This window comes from Carlito syrichta, unplaced genomic scaffold (assembly GCF_000164805.1).
Source record: "Carlito syrichta isolate Samal-C Ts95f unplaced genomic scaffold, Tarsius_syrichta-2.0.1 Scaffold308051, whole genome shotgun sequence".
Taxonomy (NCBI): domain Eukaryota; kingdom Metazoa; phylum Chordata; class Mammalia; order Primates; family Tarsiidae; genus Carlito; species Carlito syrichta.
Window position 1 is genome coordinate 1600066 of NW_007252147.1, and position 18307 is coordinate 1618372.

The following is an 18307-nucleotide window of genomic DNA, read 5'->3' on the forward strand; positions in this document are numbered from 1 at the left end:
CCGGGAGCGGCCACTGCACTCTAGTCTGGGTGACAGAGTGAGACTCCAACTCAAACAAAAGAAAAAAAGATAAGGAATGGGAACATTTGAACAGATATAGGCAAGACTAAGAACTTTGAACCTCCAGTTCCTCTTAATCTCCCTTGCTTGTGGAGGCAGTCCCTACTCAAGCACCTGGGAGCATCATTAATAGTTTAGAAGATTGGCAGTTTGAAGCCTAGACTCAGTAGTGGCCTAAAGTCAATGAGGTTGATATGATACAATTTCCCTAGTACTTGTATACTGTATAGAAAGTGGTCCAAAGGCTCAGGAAGATGGAAATGTGGAGATGCAATCTAATCAGCCACCTCCTAACCATAGCTCTTAGAAGAGTTCAAAGAACATTCTTTACGAAGGTGTTGAGAAATGTCATGTTCTCTGATTTAAATAGGAACTTTAGGATCCCTGAGTGGTAGGCAGAGTCCAGCTGATAGTGTTTTACTATCAGAAAAAAGGTAGGAAAAATTATCACAATAAGTCACAAGGATAGAGTAGAATCAGAATGTTTGCACAGAACTGTGGTGTAAGTTAAGCGAAAACAGGATCCATAGAAATGAAACATACCATAGCATACTAGAATATATTAATATATAAGTGGAAAAGTCTAGGTCTTACGGATATAAGTCCCTGTACTTGAGATTCATGGCCTCTTACTCAGTTCTCAGATCCAAGCCAGTTCCTAGATCAGAATCCCTTGATTGAGGGGGAGGTAGACTCTCTTTGAGAAAGAACCCTGCAATGTGGTCAGAGGTGTATATTGTGACTCCTCCCTTAAGCCCTATTTAGAAGGACCTATGGCAGAACATGGGTGGTGGGGGGAGGGTGGGGAACAGGTGGAGAAACTCCAGGCCTTTCTGCGGCTGTTAGATACTGGCTATAACCAATTATGATAATCCCTGTGGAAAAAAAGAATATATATATGAATGGAAGCTTATGAAGGCCTGGTGATAAATAGTGCTGTGATCCAATTCCTTTTCCAAGTGGGCACAGTGGGACTGTGAGCCCAGTTTTTTTCCCCCCTCTAAACCCAGAGTATAATGAAACTCCCTAACTCATAGAGTAAAGGCTGTTAAGGTAAGGTGGAAAGAGACAAGTCAATGTCCCTGCAACTACCTTCCTTCTTCCTTCCAATAAACTTAAGGTAATCCCACTTCCTTGTGAAAAACCATTCACATTACCCATATCCTTGTGGAAAATCGCATGATCCGAAAGATACAGGGGCAGTGATTCCTGTTATATCCCATATCCATTTTACTCATCTGTTTGGCTGGTGCAAACAACAGATAAGTCTTGCAGATAACTGTAGTTTATTGCAAACTTAATGGGGGGTGATGCCAACCCAGCTGCAGGTTCTGAAATGGTATTGTGACTAAAATTCATAGTCACTGGCAACAGCATTATTGACCTAGCAAACATGTTTCCTATCCATGTTCTTATTAGTAAGGATAATCAGAAGCAATTTTCTTGCTTTCATGTGGCGAGAATAGCAGTAGTCCTTTCCTGTTTTACCTCAGGGCTACATCAACTCAATTTTCCTCTCTGTCTTAAATCAGTCTGGGCAGATATATTTATAGTCTTGCTATCTCACAAAATGTAATGGAGTTCTATTAATCATTATGCTAACTGGACTTGGAGAGTAGAAAAGAACAAGTACCTAGAGACATACCAGAGAATGAGATTAGAGAATTCAAGAAACTGCCAATCAGGTGAAGTCCAGAAACAATGGTTTGGAGCATATTAAGATGTCTCCTCTAAAAGCGGAGACAAGTTGTTGTGTATTGCACCAACTAGTCATCACAATAAAGGGGCACAGTTGTGATGAGCCTTTGTTGATTTTGGAGTCAACTTATACCAGATTTAGGTGTGCTGCTCTAACTACTGGGTAATCTGTAAGGTTGCTGTTTTCATTGTTGTGGAGATGTGTGTGTATACAGTAAAATTTACCACTTTAACAATTTTAAGTGTGTAGTTCAGTGGCATTAAGTATATTCACATTGTTGTACAACTGTCACCACCATCTATCTCTAGAACTTTTTATCTTCCCAAAATCAAACTCTGTTCCCACTGTACAATAACTCTTCACTCCCCTTTTCCCCCAAACCCTACAACCACTGTTTTACTTTCTGTCTCTATGAATTTTATGACTGTAGGGGTCTCATATCACTGGAATCACAATATTTGTCCTTTTGTGCCTGGCTTATTTCATTGAGCATAATGTCCTTTAAGTTTCAGTTATGTTGTAGTTTGTGCTAGACTTTCCTTCCTTTCAAAGGCTGAATAATATTTCATTGTATGTTTATGCCACATTTTATTTATACACCCAACCATTGATAAACATTTGGGTTGTTTCTACCTATTGGTTATTGCATAATGCTGATATGAACACTGGTGTTAAAATTTCTTTAATGATGGGTATCTTAATTTGCTTCACCATAGTAAGGTTTTTACTATATATATGTATCCCACAGCACCATATTGTACACCTTAAATTTACAAAATAAAGTTTATTTTAAAAAATAAAATAACATATCTTTAAGTATTTGCTTTCCACTCTTTTGGGTATATACCTAAGAAGTGGAATTGCTGGATTATGTGGTGATGTTATGTTTATTTTTTTGAGGAACTGCTATATTGCTTTTCACAGTGATGCATCATTTTACCTGCCCAAGAGCAATGCACTAGCATTCTAATTTCTCCACCATCTTGCCAATGCTTGTGACTTTCTGTGTATGTGTATATTTTTAATAATGATACCCTAATGTGTGTGAAGTATCTGCATTTCCTTAATGGTAGTGATGTTGTACATCTTTCCATAGGATTATTGGTCATTTGTAAATCGTCTTTGGATGAATGCCTATTCCAGGCCTTTGCCAGGTTGTTAGTTTTGAGTAGACCCTGAAGCAAAAAAAAAAAAAGCTCTGCAGCAGATTCAGGATACTATGTAAGTTACAATGCTATTTGGACCATATGACTGAGCGTATCTACTATCAGAAGGGTCTAGAGCTGGTAGAAATGTTATGTGGGCCCTTTTGTAATCCCCATAAAAAAATTCCCCAGCTTATAGTCATAACATGTTGAAGACAGGCTATGCCCTGTCACATGAAATTTCCTATTTGGAATACAGCTGTGAGCTTGCTCTGGTTGATACTGAATGACTGACATCAAATGGCTACTTGCTCTGATCTGACCATTACGAACTGGGTAATATTCGATCCACTAAGCCATAAAACTGAATGCATACTCCAGCATTTTACTCTTAAATGGAAATGGCATATATTGAGATGTGGTCTTGGCAAGTCCAGGAAGCACAGACAATATGTGTAAGCAGGCAATAAAGATTTCCATGATACTTGTTTCCACTGCTTTGACAGTATACTTCTTCAGCCTTCTGAGAGAATTCTCTTTACTAGTTAATGAAGGAAGGAAAAAACCTCAGGTTTGATTCATGGAAAGATCTTAATTGATTGTCAACATCAGTCAGAAGTAGACAGCTGTTGCATTAGAGCCTGGAAGATACAGTAAAGGGAACTTTTTCTGGTGGGTAGAACTTGGGGCAATATATATAGAAGATATGAGTTGAGATACAGATTTACACTAATTCAGAGAGTAGTGGATAAGAGGTTGGCCAACTTGGTCTTGGAAACGAAAGACTACTGATAAGGTCTAAGGAAGATGAATTTATTTTATTTTTGAGTTGGGGGGGTCTTACTCTGTAGCCCAGGCTGGAATGCAGTGGCATGATCAAGGCTCACCTCGGCCTCGACTTCCTGGGCCCAGGCAATCCATCCCCTCAGTCTCCTGAGTACTACTGGCACATGCCACCACACTTGGCTAATTTTTAAATTTTTTGTAGAGACATGGTCTCACTGTGCTGCCTAGGCTGGTCTCAAAGTCCCGAGTTCAAACAGCCCTCTCACCTCAGTGGAAGATGAGGTGATGGAGCTTGGATGGAACTCTCAAAACAGAGTCAATGTGAAGATAGCTATATGCCATATAAATATTTAACAGAGAGCATCCTCTATAGAGTAGGCTCTCAATAATCAGGTAAACAAGATGGACTTTTAGTAGATGTGAGGAGTAGTTAAAATGTACTTGACACACAACATGAATAATTATACATCAGTTGGAAGAGACAGAGCTAATGTACCTATAGCAATATGAATACATCTTAAAAACCCAGTGCTAAGTGAAAAAACTAAGAAGCACGACCAGGCATGGTGACTCACGCCTATAATCCCAGCACTTTGGGAGGCTGAGGTGAGAAGATTACCTGAGCCCACAGGTTCGAGACCATCCTGGACAACTTGGCGAGACCTCATCTCTACAATAAATCAAAAAATTAGCCAGGCATGGTGGTGCAGCTACTTGGTTCCAGCTACTTGGAAGGCTAAGGCGGGAGGATCACCTGAGCCCAGCAGGTCGAGGCTACAGTGGCCATGAGTGTGCCACTGCACTCCAGCCTGGGTGACAGAGGGAGACCCTGACTCAAAAAAACACAAAAACAAAAAACCTAAGAAGCAGAATGCTCTAATGGTATTTTAATATTATAGATAAGTGCATTAAAAAACAGTATATTTTAGAACACATTCAGATAAAAATATACATTAAAACACACAAAATATTTCGCTATTTTAGGGAGAGGGGAATAAGAATGAGGATAATAGGAAATCGGTCAAAGAGTAGGTCTACGCAAAAACTGATGACAATATGCCATACATTCATTAATATGATCACCTCAGCAACTCTATAACTAGGGCAAAACAGAGAGCGTGAAGAACCTAAAAGAATCAAGAAGTTAAAGTTGTAAGAACATGTTTTTCTTCCTCTGGCATTTAGGATTCTGGTAGATGACTTTATTCAAATGACTGGACGTTCATTTAGGTCTTTGAATCTTGAGCAAATGGCACGCAGAAGCATGCCAGTTTAGAAAGTGCTCATAGTGCAGTGGCACTGGCACTGAGAGTCCAATGGTGGCAGTGTCAATGGGTGCCAAAGTCTCTGGTGGCATCCTAAATAGACTGCTCCTCGCCCGGAGAGTCCTGTAGCAAGTATTCCTTCATTTCAGAGTTTTTTCTGGCCCTAGGACTCCAGTCTTTCTGCTGATTCCATAAGCAATCCTGTTTTCCTCCTATAAATTGTTTTCTGCTTAAGTTAACCAGAGGAGATTTTTGTTTACAGCTAAACAGCCATGGCTGATACCTCCAAGCCCTAATTGAGTCTTGGAATATGACTAGCCTCATCATTTGGCCTTCAGTCCCTTCCTATTTGTCTATTCTAGATAAAGCCAGTGTTTCAATTTCATGCATGAGCCTTTGCTCACACAGCCAATAAAGCTGGTGTGACAGATTCCAGGAATAAGGCTTAGAGTGGTGTTGAATGAAATCAGCATCTTATTTGCATTAATTTGGTATTTGCTGTATTGGCTTTCTCTAAGCTATTACATTACTGTCCTTTAAGTATTACCACACTATTGAATTAGGTTGTTGTTAGAAAATGTCTACTTTCTTTCTAGAAATATCAGGAGAGAGCAACCAGTTGCCACATGGCAGTTTTTTCTGCAAAAGAAAGTGGTTCATAATTTTATAATAATCTATATCAGTGCTTTAATTCCATGGAATTTTCAATCCTTCCCAGGGGTTTTTAGTATCACATATTGCTGGAAAGTTGTGTGTCACAATGAACCATTAAATGACCTGATATAAAAAGTCACTAATGATTTTGATGTGTCACTGCTGTTCTAATGAATAGCTCGCATACTGAACATCTGAAATTCTTATTAAACACATATATGTAGGATACTGGTTTCTATTATCCATATCTGTAAGGAATATATGGATTAGTAGTATTTTAGCCTGAGAACAAATGACTTCTTATTCCTATTAAATAAGTTAATTACTAGCCGGGCTCAGTGGCTCAGCCTGTAATCCTGAGCCTTTGGGAGGCTGAGATGAGTGGACTGCCTGAGCCCGCAGGTTCGAGACTCGCCTGGGCAACTTGGCGAGACCTCATCTCTACAATAAATCAAAAAATCAGGCGGGTGTGGTAGCGCATGCCTGTAATTCCAGCTACTTGGAAGGCTGAGGCGGAAGGATCGCTGGAGCCCAGCAGGTCGAGGCTGCGGTGGCCGGGAGCGGCCACTGCATTCCAGTCTGGGCGACAGAGTGAGACTCCAACTCAAAAAAAGAAACAACAATAAGTTAATTACTGATAATACATTAATAATTACATATGTTTATCTGCATTATTGGTATCTACAATTTGCTTTAGCCTCAGAAACTGCTGAAAACATCCACATACATACCATCAACATGATTAAACTTTGTGCATAACAGCAAGAAATTTGATGTATTTTCAAATATAGTTTTTCTTGTTTGAACCCTCAAAATCTTACTGAAAGCAATAAGAAAGGATTCACTAAACATTTCCCAGTCAAAAATGTATGCTTTCATACCAATTCAAGGTGTTTTACCATTGTATTTTTAAAAATTTACAATTTCATTTTAAGACTATCACATGGTAACTCTGGAGAGTAGTGTGAAGATGAAGACCCAGTGCCTGAGCTCCCATGAAGACTGGGATCTCAAAGTAAAGTTCTCTTTTAACAAGACTGAAGTCTGTAAAACATCTATTTTAATGAAAAACTTCAGCCTGGCCCTCAAAGTTTTCTAGTTCCTAATCTAATGTTCTGATGTTCTGACATATTTCCTCAAAACAAATGGAAACTATGTTAAGATTCCTTAAAAGTACTTATCTTTTCAGATAAAATCTGACTAGATATTTATTCCTGAAATAATTAAATTGGTTAGGACATAGTTTCATAGTTTTTGTTTAAACAACAACAAAAAAACACCATATCATACTGAAAAAGAATATTAATTTGTGTTTGAACTTAGGTACAGAACCATGCTAGATTTAAATTAACAACTAGGATTAATTTATTATTTAAGAAAATGGGAACGAATCAATAATAACCATATCCAAATGGCTAACATGTCAAAAAGTAAATTTTACTATTTTCTTATAAATATGTGGTTAATTCTTCTAATTTCTGGAGTGAAAACACAACATGGGCTAACAAAAATACCTAGATTAGGATGACTATTAGGAGAGAAGAGCGGGAAAATGGCTAAGGACAAAAATATGATTCTTAAAATTTCTAATCAAATAAAAAAGATAAAAATTTACATAAAAATAAGGGTGAAACCATATCATTGAATCACTTTTCCCCATAGGAATCATAGTGGTTGTTCAATGGGCTCATAGGCAGAAATTCAACAATGTGAACTTTTCTTCACCAAGGCTGATGTGGCTACCATCCCTGGTGACTGACAAAGCTGCCAAGAGCAGAAGCCAACGCTGAGCTCCAACATGGCAATGATCCCTGGGGGGTCAGTTGGAGCAAGCCAGGATTATCCTCTCAGGGGTAGACACATATTCTAGATATGGATTTGCTGTTCCTAACAAATGTTCTCTGATCATTAAACGTACTTAACACACAACATGAATAATTACACATCATGTAGAAGAGTTAATGTACTATAGCAAGCAATGAACTACGTGAACACAGAGAGAATATTCACACAATTTTTGTAAAATACTGAGGCTATAAAAATAAAGAGAAGGCCGGGCGCGGTGTCTCAGTCTGTAACCCCAGCACTTTGGGAGGCCGAGGTGAGAGGATTGCCTGAGCCCGGGGGTTCAAGACCAGCCTGGACAACTTGGTGAGACCTTGATTCTACAATAAATCACACACACACACGCACACACACACACACACACACACACACACACACACACACACACAAAACTAGCCGGGCATGGTGGCATGCTTCTATAGTTCCAGCTACTTGGAAGGCTGAGGTGGAAGGATTGCCTGAGCGCAGCAGGTTGAGGCTGCGGTGGCCATGAGTGTACCACTGCACTCCAGCCTGGGCGACAAGAGTGAGACTCCAACTCAAAAAAAAGAAAAAAAAAAGTAAGGGGAAAACGATCTTTGACAGATTTACCCTAAGTTACTTCCAAGACCTAAATGTTTCATAGGTAGCTTAAAACATTGATGAACTCGAAGTACAGCCAGGTTGTGTAGTCCTTAGAATTTTGTTTCCTAATAGCTCTTCTTTATAAGTTTTTATATGTATAAAATGGAATAAATTATTAACACTATGGGCTATTACATATACAATATCCAGGAGAATGTACCCATTGACATTCCTTGGAAATCATAAACAATTCCAAAACAACTATTAAAGAAATGAATTATCTTAATTTGAGCCAATGCCAAAGCTAAAAAGCATAGCCAAAATATCTATGGTCTAGCAAGGAGGCACACATATGTAAGAACTACAGGGGGGAGGACCTCAAAAACTGAAATTTATTTATGGAAAATTGTGTATTTATTCTTACATGTTTAAACGTAGTCGTCTTCAAAGTACTCTCTGTTTGATACAATATGCCTATTGAGATGCTTATTCCATTGCTCAAAAGTTTTTGAACTTGCTAAAAAATGATGCCTTTTAGTGCTTCTGTCATTTTTTGTTTCCCTCTTCTACATTGGCTAAACATTTCCCTTTGAGGAATTTCTCAATTCAGGGAAACCAAAAAACAGTTGCTGGGGGTGAGATTGGGTGAACAGAGAGGGTGGGGCATAGGCGTCATGCCGGTTTTCGTCAAAAACTGCTGAACACTCAACACAGGGTGGGTAGGTGTGCTCGTTAATCACCCATCATGAAACGGGCAAACACGTTGAAAGAATCTCCAAAAAAACCAAAACAAAACACTGAAGCTGAATGCAGCGTCTCACAACAACATTAGTTGGTACACTGATGCCGATGGATTCCTAGTACACTTACCTAAGGGGAAAGCCTGTTCTATAAGGGCCCGCCCTCCCAAAAATAATTCCGGTTTTTTTGCGTTCCCCTCATAAACAGCAAAGAGATATCCACACTACTCACAGGAAGTCCTTGTTTTCCTGGTAGCCCAACTTTTCCAGGGCTTCCTGAAACACCATCTGCTCCATGGGATCCTTGCAAGCCTTTTGGCCCAGGAAGGCCTGGAAGTCCCTTGATAATTAAAAATTACTTGGATTATAGAGAGATGCTGAACAGATATTCAAATTTCAAATGCCTTTTTATTTGTTGAGGTGGGTAGTTTACATTTTTGTACCCTCTTCTGGGACAAATTTTTCTGTGCCCTGGATTCACTAATGGTTTACTATTTGGGTTCAACAGATAATTGTCTTTAAAAGTTCCCCAAACAAAAATGCCTAGCTAATCAACAATTTACTGTGTAACATTTTGAAGCTTAGTCTAATTCTGGTATTTCTTATTGTGTCAGCCCATGGTTATACAGCTGTGGAGAAAAGATCAGTTAAATGCACCTGTCAGCTTAAGGTACAGGCTGTATCATTAGCCATCTGCAAAAACTATATTGTTGTCTCTACTTTTGGGCAACTGGATTTTCTCTATAGGTATCTCTGATTTGAGTGTGCTTATAATTTACATTCACTTTCTCTCTCTCTTTTTTCCCCCAAACCAACATCAAAGCATCAAAGCCTTGGCTAGAGGAACGCCAGTAAGAAGTCTTTGCTAATGAGTCAGTCAACACATTTCTCCCTGACCCGAGATGGAAACTGATGACTAAGGTAAAAATTAATCTTTGTCTCTGATGAAATTTTTTTTAAAAATTTTTAGTTGCCAGAAGAATGAGACATCGAGTCCTCCAATTAAAATCTAGTTCATTTCTGCATTTGGCAGTAATAGGAAACTGTCAGGGGAGGTGGGATGGGATTGGCAGGTGAGGGAAACTGCTCGGGGAGGGAGGGGCATACCTCATCAACAAGGGTACCTGCATGATCAATGTTTGTATACCTTACCCTGAATTGTACCCCACATATTTATAAAAAAAAAAAAAAAAATCTAGTTCATCTCTTTTCAGTGATGCTTGATATCTCTGACCACTGTTCATTCATTTAGTCACGATTCCAAGTTCCCTGTTTTTCAGTGGTTCATCCTCAGAGAGTCGGATGAGTCCACCAGGAGGGCTCCATAACATAGGAAAATAGCATCCTTTAACCGCAGGGCCTAATATCTAAATAGCAAGTTTGGCTTGGAGTTCATGGTCATATTTTCTCCCTCTGTGTTCCAAAATGGGCTTAAAATTTTTTCCAAGACAATCTGATTTATCCAACATGACATGGTTGGCTCCAAGCTTTTCTGCTTACTGAAGTTGCCAATTCCATTTAGAAAATCAAGAAAGATGAAAGAGGCCTGCTACTTACAGGAATCCCATGTTTCCCAGAAGGACCAGGAGCTCCTTTTTTTCCCTTATGACCCTAAAAATGGGAAACACAGTTGTCAATTGATCGTAATAAACCCACTTAAACTAAGCCATAGAAAAGAACACCGAGACCTAGATGCTAAGTTGTCTGTCACTGAAGCTGCCATTTAACTTTCCTGGGAGTCAGCTTCTTTATGTGAAAATAAGAGAGTCTGTCCAAATCATCTATGAATTCCCTGCTAGCTCCAAATTCTATAATTTGAGAACTTAAATCATAGTTCTAAAAGGGAACTGAATAGATTACTTAACAAAATATCCTCACTCTCAGGAAGGACCTTCATCTCTTTTTGAAAGTGGCTAACTATCTGGAGCGTATTGGACAGCATGGATCTGCACAATACCTGCAACTGCCACTTGCCTATCCTGTAATGTTTCAGGAGAGAGAAAGAGTGAGAGAGACAGAGAGAGAGAGAAAGGGTGGGGGGGGAGGGGGAGAGAGAGGGAAGGAGAGAGAAAATGAGAGAGAGAGAGGGGTGCTAAATACTTAATTTAGCAAGCATTTATTGAGTATCATGTATCAGGGACTCTGTTATGTGCTAGGAATGCAAAGGCAAAGTTCCCACTCTCACTTACAGTGTAGTGAAGGACACGAACCAATAGCCTAAAATGTGCTTCTCTGGAAGTACAGACAGAAACATACTCATGACTCAAGGAAAATATATTTACTTCCCACAGAATTGTTTGTTTTTCCATGTACAAGATGTTTTAAATCATAATTGATTTAGCACTAACTGGTCTGCCAGGATAGTTAGGAACTTTGCCCTTGCAAATCATGCCATTGTTCTGATGATACTCTAAAAGTATTTTAAGAAGAAAAATGTGGAAAAGAGTGACCTGGTTCACAAATAAGAAAAAGAATCATATTGTCATGACCAGATATCATTAAAAGTTCTCCTAAACAGGATAACTCCATTAAAACAGGATGTTATTCAAATATGAAGACAAAATATGCCAAAGATTCAATTGAACAACAACAAACAACTTTAGTAGATGTTATATTTTCTCAAAATTCTCTTCTTAAGCACCTTAAGAAGAATAGTATATATTGCCATAGGAAAAAACATATTCTGTAGGAGATAAAAAAAATTCAACTTAGTTAAAATTTGATAATGGAGAGATATATATAAATCAAGAGTGTTACCTCTGATTTTGAAAACTATTTTACTTGTCTTAAAAGTTACTAATACAAGGTCTACAGATGAGGACTTAGAAAATGGGATAGTTGGTGATCTGGTTTAATTGAAATATACATAATTTCTGAAACATGATTCCTATTAAAAATGTCTTTCAGAACACAATAAAAAAGTGAAACAAGCAAATAAAGACTATTTTAAACACTGAAAAAAAGTTCTGATTTCAATTATTTTGAATAGTACCAATTAAATAGCATATGAATGATGAAGCTCAAATACATTCATCAGTGTGGTTTTTCCTTCACAATGTTGCTTTTTAGGTGAAGAGATATAACTGCTCTACACTTTTGATTTTCAAAATAGACTTTTCCTTGGCTTTTGAATTTCAAAACAATCCACTGAAACTTATGGTGGGCTAATAGTTTGGGGAAAAAATACATTTTCAGTTTCACAATCATGTTTTTTAAATACAAAAGCTTGATTCAAATAAGTCTATCTTTGAGGTTATAAAAGACTCAGGTCATAAAAGTTATGCCACAAAGAACAGACTGACAATAATAATAATAATAATAGGAGTTTTTCCTATGTAAGAGGATATAAACATCTGCAGGTAGAGGAAAGGGAAGAGGAGAAACAGAAGAGAAGCAAGATTTTGGACACTGACAAGATCACCGAGAAGGGCCCTTTACCCTATCCTGCTCTCAAGTCCTTGGGTGGGTAGAAACACTAACACTCCCAGATAAATTTGAGGATTTAGGCAAAGAGAGGATGCCTAGGGAGATCAAAGTCCTCATAAGAAAGTCATCAAGTATATTGAGTGTCAAAATTAAGCTAGAAATTTCTGCATGAGATGTCTAGGACACTGAACTTAACAAAATCTTTCTGAGTCCTCCAAGAACCCTGCATAGCATGGGGAGCAGCAGAATGTTATTTCTATGTGGCCAAGAACAGAAGAACATGGTCCTGAGAGCCCTATCTAAGAAGCCTTGTACCTGAGATGAGAAAACAGTTGTACATGACAGTATAGGTCAAAGTCCTTCTGCCAGGAGGGCCAACATAGATGCCAACATGGTGAGATGATGGCAACTGGGTACCAAAAGGGATGAAGTACATTTTGGTGGATGCTAGTATGAACAGATGACAAATGAAGACTAAACTCACTTCCTACTCCCCCTGTCCACCATTGCCATCCAGACTATAACTGCAAACTTGAGAAGAGAGTGAATGGGGAAAATGCTAAATCAAATGCTGGATATCTGTGTGAACGGTGTTAAAGGCAGTCAATTAATTAAATTTCTATCAATTAGTTTTCTACCCCCAAGCAGGGAAGGCATGTAGGACAGATGTTAAACTTTATAATAAAGAACAAAAACAAGGCTATATTTTTGCATAGCATACATGTATGTGAAAGTCTTATTCTAAACATTCAAACTACAAAATGGAAACAGGTTCACATTTTTTCCCAAATCAATTACATTTTGGGGTGACCATTGTGTTGAGGATTATTTCAGAAGAGTTGAATCTACATCTATGGGCCTATCATCAAAAAAACTAGAATGCTATCCAAACTTGGGTAGGCATCAGGAAGCAGCTCACATGTGAATAATATTAAAGGAATACTTTTAAAGTTTATTTTGCTAATTATAGTAGAAGTTATGGCAAAATTTCTCTATTGAACACTAGAAGTATTTAACAAGATTATGGTATCTGCTGTTCTTGGAAGTTGATTTCAGGAATGACTTTCTTATTACAATTACTGTCAACATAACTAAAATAAATTAGTCCAACTATAAGAAAAACACAGTCTTATAGTGGAAGTTTTAAACACATAATACATCACCAAAGTGTAAAGCATTACTACCTATTGTGAACTGAATGTCTGTGTAACCTCCCCCAATTTATATATTAGAATACTAACCCTAATGGTATTAGGAGGCGGGGCCTTTGGGAGATAATGAGGTCATGAGGGTGGAGTCCATGTGAATAGGATTAGTGTCCTTACGAAAGGGACCCCAGAGAATTCTCTAGTCCTCTTTCTGCCATGTGAGGATACACTGAAAAGCCAGCAGTCTGTAATATGGAAGAGGACCCCCACAGAACCTGGCCACACTGCCACCCTAAATCTTGGACTTTCAACCCCCCAGAATTATGAGAAATACATTTCTGTTGCTTATAAGACACCTAATCTATGGTACTTTGTTACAGAAGCTTGAACTAAGACAGTGCTTTTTTTGAATGTGTGTATTAAAAAATCTCAAAGTTGGAATTACTGGATAGTCTTATAACTGAACTAAGAACTAAACAGTCCTAAACACTAATCCTACACAGAGGTGGTCTGTTCAGTAGGAAATTACAGATTGGGCTAAAGGCAAAGAAAATATGTCGTCATATAAGGTGTTGGTGGATGCTTAATTGAGTTGGTACCATAGAAGGAAAAAGAAGCCAATCTTCAACTAATCCCCCAAGTTCAAATATAATAAAAGTAGAAGTATTTTATGTTACTTTCAAACTTAACTTACTCATATTATTTTATTTAAATATAAGTACCTCATAAATCAATGAACAGACTTTTCTGTCCTCATAATAGAAAAGACAAATGGATTTTATATGTAATTTTTAGACTATATAAAAAATCGTGCTTTCTCTTTTGGCTGAAAAACATATAGAGTGACCATTTAAAATCAGATCCATTTAAAAAGCCTTCTGTTCAATGGGACTATACCAGTTTACAAGACCACTAGAAAAGTAGTCTAATTCTTTTGATAAGGGACATAATTTTTAATGTACCATGTTAGTCCAAGCCCTTGTTTATTTTGTTTAAAAGAGGCTGAAGGACAGTTCTGTCTACACTTTGCTAATTCTAACCTCCTTTGGAGGGCAACTGTATAAAGAAAACATAGGCTTAAGAGTTAAGGAAGAATTACTCTTTTTTCCTTTAACTAAGACATTTCAATTCACTAAAATCTGTAATTTTGTTTTGGGAGGAAAATGAGATTTCGGCTTGATTCTTGGTCTTTGAAAGTCATTATAGGACAGTTTACTCACATTTGCATTACAAAAATCTTTTAAAAATGCAGTGGTTCTGCAATTGGTTTTGACTTGCTAAAGCTTTTTTATAGTTGCCCACAGTCTTATGCACAATGAATGAATTAGTTATCAAGTAAAATTAACCATATTTTACTTAATTTGTGATAGATTTCAACCCAACAGAAGGCTTTTGTGTAATAATGAAAGCTAGGAAATAAAGTTTCTAGTATTGGTTCTGTTGCTAATCAGTTCAGTGATTTTAGATAAATTAGAATCTCTTTCAGATTTAACTTTCTTCATCTGAAAAATAAGAGGGTTGTCCAGGTGATTTTAAAGGGCCATTTCCAAATCTAAAAAAACAAATTTAGAGCTTTGCCAAAACAATATGACAGTAACTGGACAGGACCCATCTGGCCGAAGAAGATGTCTTCAGTAAATGATACACAGTTGGCTGGGCTCGGTGGCTCAGCCTGTAATCCCAGCACTTTGGGAGGCTGAGGTCAGTGGACTGCCTGAGCCTGCGGGTTTGAGACCAGCCAGGGAAACTTGGAGAGACCGCGTCTCTACAATAAATAAAAAGAAAATTAGCTGGATGTGGTAGTACGCACCTGTAGTTCTGGCTTCTTGGAAGGCTGAGGCAGAAGTGTGCCCCAGCACTCCAGCCTCGGCGTTGGAATGAGACTCCAACTCAATAATAATAATAATAATAATAATAATACATAGTCAATATATTCTTGTAATTTTTAACACTATTTTAAACTCCAAGAGGCTTTTTAATGTACCCTTGGGTTATATTGGCCAGCAAAGGAAAAATTAGTTCCCCTGAATTATACAGAATTTAAACTGTGGCTTCTTAGAACCTTTCAGCTCCAAGATCCAAGAAGAGTTGACCATGCAAGCTGGACAGGCAGCTATAGTAAGATTATTTGATTTTCATTGGCACAATTTTAACATACACTAATTAGGATCAGAACATTTCTTCTTCCTGAGATCCATCAAAAAGGAAAAAGAACACTTGTAAATATGAAAGTACTAATTGTAAAAAAAAATAGATATTTTAAGATTAAATCTTGGAGAACACCTGCATTTTCAGACACTTCATGCAAATATAGGGAATCGCATGACAACATAGCAGTGTTCCAAGTTCACAGTTTTTTCCATGACTTTTTCCAAATTAGGTATTAAACAGTCTAAGCGAATGAGGCAACCATCTACTGTCTCTGCATTTTTTTCTTGTTCAGGTTTGTCTTCAATAAGATATTTTTACCTACTATTTATTGAATCTTACTCATCAAGAAATCTGACAGAAGGTTACTGAGTAGATGCCAAGGCTATTCAAAATGGCTTCCATGTGAGTGAATATATTAAATTTAATGTATTTATATTAAATAAGTTTAATATATCTGATTCAATTCCATTTTATGACTTCTACAAATGGGAAACAAAAGTATAGATGAAGACTGCTTAACAAATTAGGAGAAACATGATCTCAAATTCATTACTTTTTATTCATACTCATCTAATTTATTATGAAACTATGGTAATGTTCTTAAGAATTTAATTTAAAATCAATAGCATGTGAAGTCAGAATGCCATTAAAAGTAGGAGAACAATGAAAGTGCAAATGACAAAGCCAGTTGCTATGCAAGGTTGAGTCAATGTCAGTCCACAGGGGTAGGGAAGACTAAATTCAACAAATCAACAGATTTTTAGTTTGTTTAATAGCAACTAATTGCTTTGTCTTATGAAAAAAAAAACTTTTAAACCAATTGTAAGTCTGTGAACCACAATCAAACTGTTATTTCTCTTTACATTATGACAAAGATTCTTTGCTTGGCCAGACTTTAGTCAGGCTCCTGAACCTTCTAAACTTATCTGTGCACTTTCTTGTAACCAGTTTTAGCAAAGAACTCCCTGCTAAGTCAGTTTAGCGAAAATCCCCACCCTTGATACCTGATCACCTTGACATCTGATATCTAATTGGTTTCCTCATCCTCTACCATCCCTCGGGTGAAGTCTGATCACCCTGGCCTGTTTTCAGCAAGAATCTTGTTGGGTCAGTTCAACTAGAATCTCCCTTACTCTTGATGTTCCTTCTTAGTAATTTTCCATTTACAGACACCCACCCTGCTCCTTGGCTATAAATTCTCACTTGCCCATGCTGTATCCAGAGTTGAGCCCAATATCCCTCCCCCCCTGCCAAATTCCATTGTATTGGTCCCTGTAGCAATTGTGATAGTCCCGGATAAAGTCTTCCTTACCATGCTTTAGCAAGCATCATTAAATAAAAAAAACTTTTTTTTGAGTCGGAGTCTCACTCCCTGCCCAAGCTGGAGTGCAGTGGCACGCTCACAGCCACCCCAGTGTCAATCTGCTGGGCTCTGGTCATCCTTCTGCCTCAGCCTTCCAAGTAGCCGGAACTACAGGCGTGCATACCACGCCTGGTTAATTTTTGATTTATTGTAAAAATGAGGTCTCTCCAAGTTGCCCAGGCAGGTCTCGAACCCATGGGCTCAGGCCATCCACTCGCCTCGGCCTTCCAAAGTGCTGGGATTACAGTCTGAGCCATAGAGCCCGGCTGAATAAATTTTTAAATACTTCCTTACACCAACTATATAGTTTTGACTGACATGCTTTTCACTTTACAATGCTGGTTTTAAGGCTTGTTGGTATTTCTGCTTGAAACCTTAAGAAGAAACTATTAGTTTAGCAATTTTCACAAACTAATTGCCAGACTTAGGCAATTTTCACAAAGCCAGAGGAGGTTGCTGGTAAAATAGAAAAAGTGGATAACAGTCAAAACATGTGAAGGGATCTATTATATGTTTTAGCACAATTACTGAAAATACCCTGTTTAGAGGCCTATAGTGATCCCTATTCTGAAGGGATGAATGATCGTTTATATTACAATAAATAACAAATCAGCAATCCCCTTTCTTTCTAAGCCAACAATAAATTTCAAATTGTCTTAAAGAACTTCAACTTACTTCAGATCCTCTCTCTCCTTTTGGTCCTTGTTCACCCTGGTCACCTGGCTCGCCCTTTAGTAGGAACCAAAACAAATCACATATGAAGCAGAGGACAAATAAGTTATATTAATGTTAATTTTTTAAAATGCCAGAATTACAAAGAATGTTTTCAAAACATACTGGGGGCCCTTGTTGTCCAGTGGCACCTCTTAGTCCTGGTATACCCACATGACCCTAGGAATAGAAAAGATTATATTATTAATGCAGAGACATGTGATTTCAAAGAACAGGATATTGTCACTTAAAATGGTAGCAAAGTGTTAGAAAACTCAATTTAAATAGCATAGAGATTATGATTCTTCTTAGAACTAGAACATAACAGATGCTGGATATTGTGATGACTGAGAAAAGGTACAGGATTTTTTAAAATGTCAGTTAATGTAGTGAATTGAATGGTGTCCTCCCAAAAGATGTGTCTATGTCCTAATCCCCAGCACCTGCGAATGTGATCTGATTTGGAAAGAGTCTTTGCAGATGTTGTTAAAGATCTCAAAATGAGATTACCCTAGATTATCCATATAGGCCCTAAATCCAATAAAGAGTGTCCTTGTAAGAGACACAGGAGACTGACACAAACAGAGGGGAAGGCCAGGTGAAGACGGAGGCAGAGATTGGAGGGATACAGCCACAAGAGAAACTGGAAGAGGCCAGGCTCGGTGGCTCAGCCTGTAATCCCGCGCCTTTGGGAGGCTGAGGTGAGTGGACTGCCTGAGCCCTCAGGTTCGAGACCCGCCTGGGCAGCGG

The 18307-nt window shown here is 38.0% G+C and overlaps 1 protein-coding gene across 1 annotated transcript in view; it reads right to left on the minus strand.

The window, feature by feature from the left end:
- The window catches only part of LOC110596260 (collagen alpha-1(XXIV) chain-like), an 81587-nt gene that overhangs the window by 54894 nt on the left and 8386 nt on the right, over nt 1-18307 (minus strand). Inside the window, exons 3-6 of the mRNA XM_021715928.1 lie at nt 17684-17737; nt 17522-17575; nt 10316-10369; nt 8991-9098 (exon numbers count right to left, since the gene is read on the minus strand). Of these exons, the coding sequence (XP_021571603.1) occupies nt 8991-9098; nt 10316-10369; nt 17522-17575; nt 17684-17737 (270 nt within the window). The remainder of the gene's footprint in view (nt 1-8990; nt 9099-10315; nt 10370-17521; nt 17576-17683; nt 17738-18307) is intronic.